The sequence below is a fragment of the Pseudorca crassidens genome, chromosome 8 (assembly GCF_039906515.1).
Source record: "Pseudorca crassidens isolate mPseCra1 chromosome 8, mPseCra1.hap1, whole genome shotgun sequence".
NCBI lineage: Eukaryota > Metazoa > Chordata > Mammalia > Artiodactyla > Delphinidae > Pseudorca > Pseudorca crassidens.
Genome location: NC_090303.1, coordinates 57,794,568 through 57,810,990, shown reverse-complemented (window position 1 = coordinate 57,810,990; position 16,423 = coordinate 57,794,568). Strand labels below are relative to the sequence as shown.

The 16,423-nt window shown below is 39.6% G+C and overlaps 1 protein-coding gene across 4 annotated transcripts; it reads right to left on the bottom strand.

The window, feature by feature from the left end:
- Positions 1-5,146: 5,146 nt before the first annotated feature.
- CBX3 (chromobox 3) lies at positions 5,147-16,368 on the bottom strand. 4 transcript variants are annotated; one of them, XM_067746559.1, is made up of 6 exons: positions 16,350-16,368; positions 14,320-14,371; positions 11,286-11,428; positions 9,682-9,844; positions 6,863-6,957; positions 5,147-6,511 (listed from the first exon to the last, which is right to left on the bottom strand). In XM_067746559.1, the coding sequence occupies exons 2-6, from the start codon at positions 14,341-14,343 to the stop codon at positions 6,385-6,387; spliced, it is 552 nt and encodes a 183-aa protein (XP_067602660.1). In that variant the 5' UTR covers positions 14,344-14,371; positions 16,350-16,368; the 3' UTR covers positions 5,147-6,384. The 4 variants fall into 4 exon arrangements, with proteins under 4 accessions (XP_067602660.1, XP_067602659.1, XP_067602657.1 ...); XM_067746558.1 differs by lacking the exon at positions 16,350-16,368 and adding an exon at positions 15,796-15,874; XM_067746556.1 differs by lacking the exon at positions 16,350-16,368 and adding an exon at positions 15,545-15,696.
- Between the last annotated feature and the right edge of the window lie 55 nt (positions 16,369-16,423).

Sequence of the window (16,423 nt, the reverse complement as noted above, 5' to 3'; positions counted from 1 at the left end):
ACGCCACCAACCTCAGTCCTCTACCGGCGCTCCGACAGAAGCCGGAGCTTCAGCTCCCAGCCCCACCCGCCCTGGCGGGCGAGCAGACAAGCCTCTCCGCTGGTGAGTGCCGGTCGGCCCGACCCTCTGCGCTGGAATCACTCCGCTTTGTCCTCCGCACCCCTGTTGCTGTGCTCTCCTCCGCGGCTCCCAAGCTCCCCCACTCCGCCACCCGCAGTCTCCGCCACCCGCAGTCTCCGCCACCCGCAGTCTCCGCCTCCGAAGCTCCCCCACTCCGCCACCCGAAGTCTCCGCCCGCGAAGGGGCTTCCTAGTGTGTGGACACTTTTCCTCCTTCACAGCTCTCTCCCGCTAGTGCAGGACCCGTCCCTATCCTTTTGTCTCTGTTTATTCTTTTTTCTTTTGCCCTATCCAGGTACGTGGGGAGTTTCTTGCCTTTTGGGAGGTCTGAGGTCTTCTGCCAGCGTTCAGTAGGTGCTCCGTAGGAGTTGTTCCACGCGTAGATGTATTTCTGGTGTATCTGTGGGGAGAAAGGTGATCTCTGCGTCTTACTCTTCCGCCATCTTCCCGGAAGTCTCTACAAGAGCAGTTTTAAATATCAATGCTCTTGTCCTACTCTCTCAGGTCAATTTTTCCCCCAATACTTAAATTTAAGTAAAAGGGCAGATTTCAACCTTCATTTGAAAAGTAGAGTTGGTAGGAAGTTCCAGGGTGTTCTAAGACACTGAAAATATTCACATTAGAAGTTTTCTAAAAGGCAAGGACAGAGGGTATTTTAAGAAGGTGTTTTCAAATTGGCTGAAATCCTTTGCATTAGTTATACATTTTGTTTATATAAAATATCCACCTTTTTTCTGGAAAGCACTCTTCCGGTGATTGATCCAATTATATTTCTCCACACATTTGGTTATAGTTGATAGTTCCAGGGAGGACATCTGACCCAAGCCTAACAGACCTCTTAAAGGATTTTTGAATTGGACGTCAGAGAAAGAAAAACTCATCGTTTCTTTAGAGGCAGATTTGGAGATCTGGGAGCTGTCAGCACTTCTGTTTTTGATTTGCAGAGATCAGTTCCAGAGAAGAGAGCCAATAAACCAGAGATGGCAAGTCTTGGGGTTGTGCCAGTCCAGGGTTGCAGTCATCCTGAGGTTTACAGTGGAGATTGGTAATAATATTTATCTGGTCCTTATTAAGTACTGGAGATTCAGCTCTGGGTGTTTTTTATTTAACCTTGAAAATCCCATGAGATAAATACCATCAAGATCATCCTCCTAGTTTTATAGATGCAAATATTGAGGCATAGGGGTTAAGTAACTACAATAAATAGCTGAGCTGGGATGCAAACCCATGGGGTCAAACTCCAGAGCCCATGCTCTGAACCAGTTATTATTTTTTAAATAAATTTATTTATTTTTGGCTGCATTGTGTCTTCATTGCTGTGCACAGGCTTTCTCTAGTTGTATCGGGTGGGGGCTACTCTTCGTTGCAGTGCATGGGCTTCTCATTGCAGTGGCTTCTCTTGTTGTGGAGCACGGGCTCTAGGCACGCGGGCTTCAGTAGTTGCGGCGCACGGGCTTAGCTGCTCCGCAGCATGTGGGATCTTCCCAGACCAGGGCTCGAACCTGTGTCCGCTGCATTGGCAGGCGGATTCTTAACGCTGTGCTACCAGGGAAGTCCTGAACCACTGTTATTTTGTCTCTAGGCCAGCAGTAATTTCCCTTATCAAAGCAGGTTTGAGTTGGGTATCTCCTACTTCTGGCCAAATTATGTAATGTGTTGTAAGCATACTAAGTAATATACTAATCAAAGGAATACCTCAGTATATGTCCAAAGCCACTTTAATATCCTCCCCTTCAAGGTTTCTCCTAGGTTCCCTTTCTCACTAAATCACATTTTCATCCATCCCAGAAAAAATGAATACTTGGGAGTCATTCTGGATCCCTTTCTTCCTGACCTCCACATCACCTCATTTTATATCCAAAACCACTTTATTCTACAAGCACATATTTGGGACTTACTATGGACAAAACCCTATCCTCAAACGAGTCCCCTTCTCTTTATTCCCGTAGTTAATGCTCTTGTTCATACAACTGACCTTGACCTTCTTCAGCCTTTTTGTGCCCTAGTTTCCTCACCTGTAAAATGGGGTCAATCATGCCTACTCTAGAAGGCTATTTTGAGGATAAATGAAATAAAATATAAAAAAGTATTCATCAACTGTTATTTATTCTACGAATGAAACAATTCTTATGTGTGATCATGGAGATTTTCATACTGTTTGCTTTTACAGTAAAAACATGGGCTGTAATGGGAAAATAAAGATTCCAAATGAACAGTTTCATATTTTTGTATTTTCCAGCTGACATGATTGCCTGCAGAAATCTTTTAACGTAATATAAATTCTTAAAACCCCACCAAAAAACCCAACAGCCCTAAATCCCCCCTCCTTATTCGCTATTAGCAGATATGCTGATGACTGTCATGTATCTGAATAGTGCAACAAATTTAGAGGAGATACTACATCCATAAGAAGAATCAAGCTATGAAGATTGGCATCTGCTACAATTTCCTTGATTATACCAAATCACCTACTGGAGCTTTAAGTTGTTAACACTGCTCTCCTTGATCAGTGAATACTCAAAGGTACAAATTCATTTTTTCAACAAAAGATGAAAGGGTCTATGTATCATATAGGTTACATACAAATATACTATTCATATTCAGCTTTATGTTAGAGATTTTTATCTTTTGCTCGATGCCAATATTTGTCCAGGTATTGAACACATTTCAGGCCTTTTACGAAAAACTTCAGTTTTATATGTTGGCCAAGTCTTTTTGTAGTGGCGTAATGATTATCTTTGATCCATGAGATTAGGGAAACTGCTACCTACACATCTACTTCTTCAGAGGCACTGATGTCCATCTCGGGAAACAAAAGTCAGAAGCCTTCACAAACATATTCAACAAAATCTCAGATTAAAGACCTGACTATAAAAATGAAATGAAATGAAGAAAATGAAAATAGAAGAAATTTAAAAAGACTATCCATGTAACTTCAAAATGGGAGAGGTATTTTGAAACAAGACATGAAATCCAGAAGACATAAAGACTGACAAGGGTTGACCACATAAAATTTGGTACGACAAAATGGTTATCATAAATCATGTCAAAAAACATTGGCAGAAAATATTTGCAACACAAAAAATTAATAATTACATAAGGAACTGCTACAAATTAAAAAATTTGTAAAATTGGCAATTCATTTATAGATGAGGAAATGCAAATAGTAAGCATGAAAAGAATGTTCAATAAAAATATCACAGACATGCAAATTAAAACAAGATGCCATTGAATTGGCAACAAAATCAGTCTTAGTATTATTAATCTGCGGTACAACTAAGGATATGGGGTAATGACTACTGATGGAAGAATCGTACACCAGTACAAGGCCGACTTCATTAATTTCTGGAAATCCATCTGTATCTACTTAAGTTTCACTATGTATTATGTAAAAGAATGTTCACCACCTTGCTTCCCTGGAGTCCAGTGGTTAAGAGTCTGTGCTAGCAACGCAAGGGGCACCAGTTCAATCCCTGATCTAAGATCCTTGGAACTAAGATCCCACATGCCTCATGGCATGGCCAAAAAAATAAAAATACCTAGTAATAAATCTAACCAAGGAGATGAAAGACCTGTACTCTGAAAACTATATGCCACTGGAGAAAGAAATTGAAAAGACACAAAGAAATGGATGTTCACATTAATCTAACAGCAAAAAACTACAAACAACTTAAGTGTTCATACCCAGCAACTGATTAAGTTGGGGAACCTCCATACAACAGCCTACGGTGTCCCTACTAAAAATAGGTAACACACATTGTTATTACCACATACAAGGCATTGTTTTAAGTGTCTCATATGCTTATATTTCATCTTGATTTACCTCTATTTTATAGATGAGGAAACTGAGGTAGAGAGAAGTGAAGTAATTCGTTGAGAGACTGTGCTATACTGGTTTTGAAGATGGAAGGGGCCAGGAACCATGGAATATAGATGGCCTCTAGGAACCAGCCCTAATACCTTAACTTTTTAAAATTTTTAGGCCATGCCGCATGGCGTACGGGATCTTAGTTCCCTGACCAGGGACCAAACCTGTGCTCCCTGCAGTGGAAGTGTGGAGTCAACCACTGGACTGCCAGGGAAGCCCCAATACCTTGACTTTGTATTTTGGACTCCAGAAATAAATTTGTTGTTTTAAGCCATTCAAGTTTGTGACAACTTTTTATAGCACCAGTAAGAAACAGATACAACATAAGGGGTATTAAAATACATGGACAACAGTTTCCAGAAATGCTCTCACTAAGCTAAAATTCAAGGTACAGTCATCAATTTCTGATCTGAACAAAAGGTTCTGTATTATTTACAAACCCACTGTTGAGAGCAGTGCTAGGTCTACAAAAAATTGATAAACAGCTTAGTATAGATGATTTCCTTTTTTCTGTATAGATTTTGGAAATTAGAAGAAATATATCACAACAGGATCAGTCCTATCAGAATACCTGTTTTTTTTTAAGATGGCAGCTTCAACAAACTAGAGTCTGGGTATCAAAATTTCACTTTAATGAAACAAGTTCCTCTTAGGCATCACCTGAAACTTATTTTTTTAAATAAATTTATTTATTTTTGGCTGCGTTGGGTCTTCATTGCTGCACACGGGCTTTCTCTAGTTGCGGTGAGCAGGGGCTACTCTTCGTAGCAGTGCGTGGGCTTCTCATTGCAGTGGCTTCTGTTGTTGAGGAGCACAGGCTCTAGGCACACGGGCTCAGTAGTTGTGGCACACGGGCTTATGTGCTCCGCAGCATGTGGGATCTTCCTGGACCAGGGCCCAAACCCGTGTCCCCTGCATTGGCAGGTAGATTCTTAACCACTGAGCCACCAGGGAAGTCCCCTGAAACTCATTTTAACAAGAAAACCTTTTTGTGTTAATACATGTTCTACTTGAAATTCCTAAACTCAAAGGATCTAAAACAGGTACTCTAATGCCTTAGTGATATCACACTATTTACAAATATGAAGTTAATACAGTGAATGTGTTTCTACTCCCACTATAAAGTCATCAGATTAAAAAAAAAGTCTAATCAATCACATAAAGGAATATAAAACTATTTATTGACCACTGTTCACCAGTATTTACAATCAAGTAAACAATATACAGTTGAATAACATTCTGAGTACTACAAAGTTATTGTTTTTCCTGGCTTCTGCTGAACCAGTAACCCAAAATACTGAGAAGACTGAGCCTACATGTAAGGAATGGGTTGGGGTAAAGTTTGAAAAAACATGCAGGTGAAGTTTAGATTAGAAAACTTTGTTCACTCATTTATTCCTGCAGATCCTAAACTGCCAACATCTCTAACCATCTGATTAGGTTTCCATTAACAAGTCTGAGACATTGCATGTATTACAGTCTTTCATTAAATACAGCACACGGATTTCAACTTCTTAGAATAGTTTGCCAAGAGGAAGCTTTAAATGTCCATTTAACTAAGTCTTGCTTGGCTAATGAAAACATACCAGAATTTTTCTATTTTTTTCATTTGGGTTGACAGAGATAAAATTTTCCTTTCAGGGAGGTTTTACATATAAAACTGCATTTATATGATGGTAGATATGGATGCAGATTCTGATAGGGCTGCTTTAAAAAATTATCCAATTTAAATTGTTTAATTTGTCTCATTAATTACAAAATTATTTAATTTGAAAGGTTAAGACTTAAATTTTCAATTTAAGTTGAAGTGATTTCTTATATTGCTCAAAATGATAGAACCCCAGAAACATGGGCTCATCCATGGTTGTGAAAGGCTGTTTTTGTTTTGGTAAATGTGTTTAAACAATAACCAAAAAAACCCCAAACCATTTACATATGTATTTTATGTATACACATACAGAAAACCCAGAATGGTCCTTAGGCATATATGAGTTAAATGCAAATTCTAAATTCTGATTGAGTAATGACTATGGAGATTTTCCCCAACATTTAGAAAAGCTGTTCTCTAATGCAGAGGAAATAATATACCATGGTATATTATTCTTTTCTGCTAAAGGAAGCAACTTTAGCTTGCTTTTCTTTTCTGCTAAAGGAAGCAACTACAGAAAGCTTTTATTTGTTCAAAGTAACCAGTGCTACAGATGCAAAAAAAACCAAAAACAAAACCCCCAAAAAACCCCCCCAAAACCCAACAACTTCCCCAATACTACTTCAAAACGAACATATCAAACTTGACTTTCATTAGAATGTAGTTATTTTTTCACACTAATAAATCAAAAAACCAAGAACCAGATTTTATATATATATATAAATATATATAAAAAGCAATGCAAACAATTATTGAGCTTCATCTTCTGGACAAGAATGCCAAGTTAGTCTCTCCTCATAAAAAGCAATTACAATTTGAGGACACCTCATATTTGCCTCTTTTGCCAGCACCAAGTCCGCCTCATCTGAATCTTTCCTGTTGTGAGGGAAAAAAAAATTCAGTTAAAAAGTCTAAACTGTTTTTTGTCAATTGATAACCATTCACTTAAGGATCATAACTCAATCAAAAGGTATTGCTTCAGGGTTATGTGGTTACTTGTGGCTGTGTTCCAATAAAACTTAATTTTCCAAAACGGGCCACAGTTTGCCACTTGTTGCTTTAGCAAAGTAACTAGAATCATCCTTCTAGCAGATAATTACTCTCTACCTAATGATGCTCAACTATTTATAAAACCTAGGTAGATATGTTTTCTAAAAATTCACAAGTTTTAAAAAAACATTATCTATTCTGACTGTAAAATATAACAGAAATTACCCACACACTTACCATTTCATGAGAAACATTAATTCTCCACTGCTGTCTGTGGCACCAATTATTCGCTCTGGGTCAAGACCTCTGGCAAAACCTCTTGGTTTATCAGCCTATTTAAAAGAGGTTAAATGATTATTTACATAAATGTTCCCACACATTTTTTTCAGAGAGCAAACTAACAATGTTAACTTCCAATTTGTTTTCATGATATATAACTTTTAAATAAAAACCTTCTGATGGTGAAACAAATGACCAGAGCAAGAGCCCATACTTAGTACTAAAACACATATTAATTTCCATTAAACTTACAAGCAGAAAAAACAAATCTGGATGTCTAAAATATTCTGAATCATAAATTAAGAAAACAGACAAAACTTTCTTCATTCAAAGACACCAAAAGGCAGGAAAAAAACCCCAATCTCTTTTTTTCTGGTAATTCTAAATCAATTAATAATTATAAATTCTTGAAAGTCAGTATTTCAAATTACTTCTAGGAATCCTCTAAATTACCCACGTTATTTTTTAAAGCACACAGAAACTATCAACAGCAAAGTAATAAAAACTTTAAAATGAGACTAATCAGTATTGTAATCAATCTGAATAACAGTAAACCTTATAAAATACTTAGTATAAACCAAAACTGTGGCCTGAGGGACTCCTGGGGATGCCTGAGACCTTCTGGAGTATCTGTTTATCTGCAAGATCTCCTCTTTTCATGTAACTGTGACTTTAGATTGTGTTTGCATATTTCCACCAAACAACATAGCACAGCAAATCGAATACAGGACTAATGCCTTATTAAGACAGACACTGACAAGATTTGCAAAAATGTAAAATGCCACTCTTCTCATTTAAAGTTATTTTTCATGAAAAGTTATGAATAACATGTAATAGTATTCGTCATTCTTAACTGAATATACAAAACTGCATAAGTTTCTACTTTAATTTCTAATGCAGTTAGTACAGATAGTTATAATCCATATAAACAAGTTTTTTGGGATCCTCAATAATTTTCTAGAGTGTAAAGGGGGCTTGAGACCAAAAAAGAGAAGTGCTTACATAACAAATCCTTTCTCCCCATGAGACTTTTCACATCATTACCTCGAGCTCTGGAGTCAGACTGCCTAGGTTATAATGATGACTCTAACCTTCACTCGCTGTGTGGCTTTGGGCAAGTTAACCTCTTTGTGATTCAGGTTCACTTTCTATAAAATACATACAATTAATACTATCTGTTTCATAGAAATTTTAAAGTATATGAAAAGCAAATTAAGTCATTTAGAACACTGCTTGGCACATTACGAGGGCTCAATACAGGATGACTATTGTTATTAAACAGTGCTTCTGTTGAGCATGTGGTTGACTTCCAATTTACTTACAACTGATTCTTAAGATTGTTACCTTTTTGCCTTGGCTGCTAAAGTGTTCAGAACCAAATTTGTAGCTCACTTCTGTTTCCCTTCTGTGAAAAGTGAGGGTAATACCTATGATCTTGACAGAACTGTCATTAAGAGTTATTGGACTGGGATGTCCCTGGTGGCACAGTGGTTAAGAATCCACCTGCCGACGCAGGGGACATGGGTTTGAGCCCTGGGCCAGGAAGATCCCACATGCCTCAGAGCAACTAAGCCCGTGTGCCACAACTACTGAGCCTGTGGTCTAGAGCCTATGTGCCACAACTACTGAGCCTGCACGCCTAGAGCCCGTGCTCCGCAACGAGAAGCCACCGCAATGAGAAGCCCACGCACTGCAACGAAGAGTAGTCCCCACTTGCCGCAACTAGAGAAAAGCCCGCATGCAGCAACGAAGACCCAACACAGCCAAAAAAATAAATAAATAAATAATGGACTGCGAAGTACTTAGCATCTAGTTCAAATGATCAAATTTTTTTTTTTTTTGCGATATGCGGGCCTCTCACTGTTGTGGCCTCTCCTGTTGCGGAGCACAGGCTCCGGATGCGCAGGCTCAGCGGCCATGGCTCACAGGCCCAGCTGCTCCGCGGCATGTGGGAATCTTCCCAGACCGGGGCATGAACCCATGCCCCCTGCATCGGCAGGCGGACTCTCAACCACTGCGCCACCAGGGAAGCCCCAAATGATCAAATTTTAAATCCAAAGTCCTTATCAATAAATTTGTATTGTATGTTTAGTCCCTAAGCCTAGATGTAATTTAGACCCAAGACCTTTTCCCAAATTGCCGTGTTAGGCCAAAAGGCAGGATAAGTATGTTTTAAAGTTGAGGGTAAAAGCAAGGATTTATGTAATTTGCTCAAAGCCACAAAGAAATCAATGAAGAAAAGATTGGCTCAAAATACACATGCAGTGAATGAACCAATTATCTCATTTTATGCTAATAAAAATTAATAAAAAAAATTATTATCCAAGATTATATACTTCAAAATCAAAGTACTGTTTGGCAATACAAGGATCATGTGCCAAAGTTTTGGTCACTACCACTCACTAATGATCTATAATCAAAATGTGCTATGTAGATTGTTTTCACTGTATTGTAAGGGATTTTCAATGATCAATTTTGTATTGTTTTTACTTAAGACAACTGGTCTAGATCAGAGGAAATTGTCTGATCTGAAGTCAAATTCATCAATCTATCCAAAGTAACACTAGCACAATTTTAAGTGGTGTAAGCACTTACTAGACATTTACACAATATAGGGTAAACCATGCCTATCCTTTCTGTCCCAAATATTAAATATTAAGTATTTAACAAAGGCCTTTTAATGATATTTTTAAAGTACTTGAGTTTTAAAAAGCATTTAAAAAATCAAGTCATCCTTTTACAAAAAGCCAGTTTGCTGGCCAATGTTTTATACGTACAGCATCTCTTTTCTTCTTTGATTTGCTATCATCAGATTCACTGTCAGATAAAGATTTTCTTTTTGTTCCATCTTTTTCTTTACCAGCTTTTTGAGAATTAAGAAATGCTTCAATTAACTCTGGACAATCTAAATTTTCTTCGGGTTCCCAAGTATTGTCTGCACTGTGTTCAGTTAAAAAAAAAAAAATTCATTCAATTAAACATGGTTCATCACCATCATCCAGATCCATTTAATACATACCTGACAAAAAGTCCTCTGTACTGCAGATATTAATCATTTCCCCCCTCCCCTCACATTCTTTTGAGGAAATCTATACTTCCTTTTGTGTCTACTTTCACAGTTCGTACTAAGTGGGCAACGTTATTACCTCCAAGGTTAACTGAATCTGACTCTAGCAGAATAACTGGAACCAATATTTTTCCAAGTTATGCGGACAACTCACTTTAGAATTCCTCTGGAAGAGCCTTTAAAAAAGGTGGATTCCTGGTTCCCACCTCAAATTACTTTATCAGATTGTTCTTAGGGTTGAGGCCTCCAATACTGTATTTTAAAACACAGCAATTCAGAGGCGCTCTCAAACGTGAGACAGTATTTTCAATTTCTGCTGGGTACTCAAATTGGGAAGTGATATAAAACAGGGGTTGGCAACTCAAAGTCAAATCCAGCCTTTTGTATGGCTGGCAAACTAAGACTGTTTTTTACATTTTTAATTGGTTGGGAAAAAAATGTCACAGTAAAAGTCATATGGAATTGAATTTTGGGGCCCATAAACAAAAGCATTATTAGAACACAACCATGTTCATCTGTTTAACGTATTGCCTATTGCTGCTTTTGTACTGCATTCTCAGAATTGAATAGCTGTGACAGAAGCCCACAAAGCCTAGATTATCTACTATGTGACTCTTATTAAAGTCTGCCAATCCCTGATATATGGCAGAGATGACCATTTCCATGTGTTTTTCAGAAGGGCTGGAAAGAAAATGAATATCAATTACCAAATGTGAAAGTAAGATCACCCTACACCACTAGTTACAAGATTGCTAACTTTGTGTGCTCTGATCCAGAAAGCCTTTACAGAACTAGACAGAATGAAATAAATCATTTTAGAGATGCTAGGAAAGATACTTTTAACCTCTGATTACAACTTGGTCTATTGATGCCCAGATTCTACTTCTTAGAGATTAAGATACAGTAAACCTAGTGTAGGATCTGAATTATGATGAGCACTTCTGTTTAAGACCTACTAGTATACCTTACATAGCTTCACTATTTTTTAATGTCCTCTGTAGGAAAACCGTGTACATTAGGTATTCTTGGTAGTACAGTATCCAAAGACATTAAAAAGCAAACTGTACTCTATATTATATAAATCTGACTCTCCAAGGTAATCAACTAGACTCAAATCTGCTAGGTTACCACTGCAGGCAAAAGACATGGATGGCTCTTTTTAAACATACCTCAAACAAGATACCCTGGGTTAAAGGTGCTTTTAAATTTAAAGAAACTTACAGAAAATGGATAAAAACATCTTAGACTAAAAACAAATTTTAAATGTTACTTAAGTGCAGTTAAACATATAATAAAAGCACTGAGATCTCTTACTCTGTAAATCCCTTCCACTTCAGGAAATACTCCACCTTCCCATTCACTACACGTCGGTCCAGTACTTTTTCTACCACAAATTCTTCAGGTTCTGCCTCTTCGACTTTTTTACTTTTTCCATTCTGTTTCTTTCCCATTTTTTGCTAAAACAAAACAAGACAGATTTAAGAAATGTCTTTTTTTGATTTTTTCAGTACATTTTAAAGGCTAGAGTACTTATATTACCATTGCATTTGACACCTAAATTTCCACTTCTATATCCCAGAGCAGATACCTTCTGCAAAGGTAAAAGTTAACAGATAATAAAATAAAGGAATTCTTGATTCTGTGGGTTTAACTCAAAACTATCACCCACCACCCTTCACTGAAATAATACAATCAAAAACATTCTTTGAAAGCACTGTTTTATCTTTTCCTGGTCTTATTTCTATGTAGTCTACAAGACCAATTTTTGTAGAGTTTTCACTCATTTTAACCACAGGACAGCAACAAACAACTATTAGAAACTACTAGAGAATGATACAAAGGAGAATAGTAGTGACAGGTCTTATTAGTGAACCATAGACCCATTAAAACTACAGTCCCCAAACACTAAGACCCCCTTTCCCAATTGAAACACCGATGTTAAAAGCCTCGACAATTTAAGAGAAAAGAGAACTGCAGAACAAAAACATGGTTCAGAACCCTGATATCAACTGCAGGGTCAACCAATGAGACCATAAATAGGTTAAAAAGGACAAGATCATTTCCCCATAATCTCTGCACATAATGTCACTGACCACTCGGAACAAACCTATAAGGCTGTCACTTTAAGAGGCCAAAATGCTGGATCATTTTAATTATCTAATGTGAAAAAATCCTTTTCTTGGCTTCTCAAGAGAAAGACTCTAAAGTGGTAGCCAATGAAACTAACTTACAAGTTTTTAGGTTAGATTTTTTTTTTTTTTGGTATAACACTCTTTGAGAGAAGCAGGAGACCGAGCTCAACAGACAAATAACTCAAAACAGATTTGTTATTGAAAATGGATAAACTTTCAAAAAAACCCGGAAATGGTTATTAAGAGATTAAGGGGGGAAATCCCACATGTTATGTTCATCTTGGAATCATTTCACCTTAAAACAGGTGCTATTAAAAAAAAAATTAATTGCTCAGTCACTAAAGTCATCCCTCCTAAAGCATGTAAGCAGAAAAATTAACAGCTATGCCTCAAGACTGCAAAGGACATTTAAAAATACGTAATCATTTAGAGGTGTACACACACATGTAAGAAATAAAAATCCTCTGAAACTTAAATAATGCAGCAAACACCTGATTTTGTTGGATACCATTCCCCATGTCAGGTCTTATAACTTTCATTAGTCAAGATACTTGGGTACTGCACCCAGTCAAATAGCCTTCTGCCTCCGTACAGTACAAGGAAGGTAATGATGGTGGTAGTGGAAAGAGTGAAGAAAAACTGGTATAGACCAAAGCTTATCAGACACTGATCCTAAATGAAAAACAAAAAAAGTATGTCCATGAAACTAAGAGGCTAACAGGGTAAACAGGAAAACAAAAACAAACACAGAAAATGAAAGCTAAAAAAAATTTGGTCAAAGAAATAAAGTATTTACTACTATGGCACCCATAAACTAGTTTCAAATGCTCATCCTTTTCTTTTTAAAAGAAAATCCACCCACTTTCCCATTTAAATTATAGCACACATTATCTCACAAACCTAACAAAATTATTTTAAAATGCAGAGTTAGGTAGATTCTGAAGACTATCAAACTGTATGCAAAGCAATTTAATTTTAATAGAAGCATCTATTTGCTTTCTGTATCTATACTCATCCTCACAGTCTCAGGGACAGCTATTTCGTTTCCCATCCAATACTTCTGATACTGGTGATTGTAAAGTCAATTTAATTATCTACATTTTGGTTTACTGATTATGAAATTTGAAGGACAGTTCAATCCTGAGGAAGCACAGATTATGCTTTGTGCTTTTTCCATTGATGGCTTTGATGGGAATAAATTATGCCACCAGACAGGCTTTATATTTAAATGTTTCTCAGGATGTTTGACTTTAAAGTGCAATCTAATGATGAAACAAAATAAAAATCACCAACGTGCCCTTTATATTGCAAAACTCAAGGAGAGAATACACAAACCAAAACCATTTTGCTTTATTTGGATGTTTACACTCACCTTTATATACTTGCAATTGTTATTAACGCAATGTGTTAGAATTAAATACCGTGGGAACCATAACTTTGAATTTCGTGATTTTTATGTGAATATTCCAATGACTATGTTAAAACTCCAAAGTTGACATGGCTGAATACATACATGTCTACAGGTTTACAGAAGTTTTAATGAAGCCTAAGAATGCAAACTGTGGGTTTAAGAAAACTGCTGGAGAGAAGATGCAGAAGATCTAGTTTCCTCTTTCCTGGACGTATGTGTGATGTTTTTTCATGTCGTGTATTAAAAAAACCACACTGCAATGATTTAAAGACCCTTCTGTATTTTAGAATAAGCAAGTTTGAAATATGACAGTGACCAAAACAATTCGAAACATTCAATGACTTTTGTCTCCATCTAAGTGTACAAGGTAACCGTTCTTTAAACAGGGCAATGCTGAAAATACCTGCTTTCTCTAGAATTCAGTAGAGTGATTTCGAGAATAGTATGCCAATCAACAAGGGCTTTATTGCTTTGTCTGTGTATGCTTCTAACATTCTTCCAGGTCACATAACTTTTTGTATCTTTATTTCAAGATAAGAATACTTGGTAAAAATTTATTTCGTGCTACTCTCCCAAGATTAGGTTTCCCTAAACGAATCAAGACACTATTAAACCAAGTCAATAAATATCTAAATGTAGTAATTTCCTTTTTGCTCCTAACTCTCCCCATAATAACAGTGGGGAGAGAAGGGACTGTAAACTATATATGGATGTAAATTTCTCAACCACAGAGATGCAAAGTTATAATTTTTGAAGAAAAAGTTTGTGTTAGATCCTTAAATATTTTAGGTTGTCATTAACTTACCAATGTAGTTTTATTGGACGCCATTTTTTATTGCAGACTTGAAGAGCTATTACTAGAAAAATGCATGACAGTTAAAAAAGTTTGCAAGACACAAAAAACTAGCTAAACATAAGCTGTTTGGATTCCAACCCCCACCTAGGTAACTCACGTTATCAAACATGTATACAAATCCACAGAGAAGCAGTTTTGAGATTCTGCACAAACTAGTGATACATGCCTAAGAGTATATCAGTGTTGTAACCAAGTGTACCTAGATAACCTTACCGGGCACGTTAGTACCCGAGAAAGCTTTAGGTAAAAAATAGACAATTTTTTTTTCCCAGTCCAAATCCCACTTATAACCATAGTCAGAATTTTTAAAAAATGGCCAAATAGTTTGGTTCAAAATCAAACGACTGCCCGAACGATCACAATAACCAATTATTGTGTATTTCTCCTCTACACTTAACAGTCCAAAGAGTCGCCTATGTAATGTAATCCCAACCTGGTTTCTTCTTAGCAACCCTCCCTTTCCAATCACTAGTTAAAAAATTAAAGGAAAAACACACCGAGATGTTCCAGTCCCATTTCGTGCCACTTTTGAAACCAAATCACTTCTTTTCTGCACTTTCATCCGCTCCCCTCAAGCCCCTGCCCCACTCGGCTTAACAAGGCCTTAGCGCCCGGCCCCCGCCCCGCCCCCTCCCCCCCTCGGGAGCGCGGGCCTCGTGGTCAGCGCACACGCGGGGAGAAACAAAGGCCGCGGCGCGGGGGCTCAAGGGCACTGCGCCACGGGGCCCACGCCTCCCCCGACCAGGCGGCGGCCACGTAACGGAGCGCCCGCCGCAGCCTCCGGACATCGGGCCGCGCGGATACGGGAGAATGCACCGCCCTCCCTGGAGGCCCAAGTCGCCGACCGAGGCCGGGAAGGGAAGGAGAGCCCCTCTTCTTGATCCGGGATGGGGGAGGGGAGAAAGAAATGCGCTTTGTCTAGAAATAAGGCAGTTGTCGCCACAGCTTTCAACCTTGGGGAGGAGTCTCGTCCCCTAAACCAACTACAGACGCCGGCCCAGCGCCAGGCCCGCCGCGGGGTCTCTGTTCGCTTCTCCTTTCCTTCCCACCAGCTCCTGATTCAGGGTCGGGCGGGGAAGGGATGGGAAGCGGGGGAACTGGGGGCCTCTGAGGCGCATATGGTATCTTAAGCAACACCACCGAGTGAAAGCTAGAGAAAAAGAAAGACACCGACTTCACCGCCTCCGAGCTGCTCCGGGTCCCGGGTCTGCACCGTCTCCGGCCCTGCGCGCCTCAAGCTCCAGCCACATCCGAAGGGGAGGGGGCTGGGGAGCTGCGCGCGGGGCCGCCGCCGGGGGGAGGGGAAGGTGGCACCGCCCACGCCCGGCGGCCGCGAGGGGCGGGGTGGGCGCGCGCCGCGCAGTGCCCGCCGGGAGCCCGAGCCCGGGAGGGAGAGGGGGAGGGGGTGGCGACGGTGGCGCTTACCGTTCGTGGCGTGGCGCCTGGGGATCCCCGGAGGAAGGGGAGGGAGAGGGAAGGTTGGGGGGGGGTTTGAGGGCCGTGACCGAAGTCTCGGCGGAGGTTTTTCCTGGTTTGCAGCAGTAGTGGCTGGCGCCAAAACAGGACTCCGCCCACTTCCTTGCCCCTGGGGTTGGGTGCCTCCGAACGCTGGGGGTAGGTGGCGGGGGGGGGGGAATCGGGAAATAAAAACGAGCGCCCCTTTCGACTACCCGCGAGGTCGACCCCAAAAGCGTTGGACAGGGTTGGGTTGGTGGAGCGTGAAGTGTAATTTTTTGACTAGAAACCGCTTCGGGTGTTTCCGGAAGGGGCCGAGTCGGTCCTCCGCGCAGAGGAGGAAGGGTGGGGGAGGGAAAAGGCAGTAGAGAAGGCTACTAGGTTTTTTTTAAGACGAGGGTGGGGGGAGATTATCAAAGTGTTGCTATAAAGACCACGTCCGGGGTTGAGGGGGCTGGACCTCTGGGCTGAAGATTAAGCTCCTCCCAACAGCGTTAATTTCAAAATGCGCGACCGTTTCTCACCTGCCCTGCGCTAAGGCGGGGGCGGGACCCAGTTCCGAGAGTCAAATACGCAGAACTCGAGCCTTCCACAATTC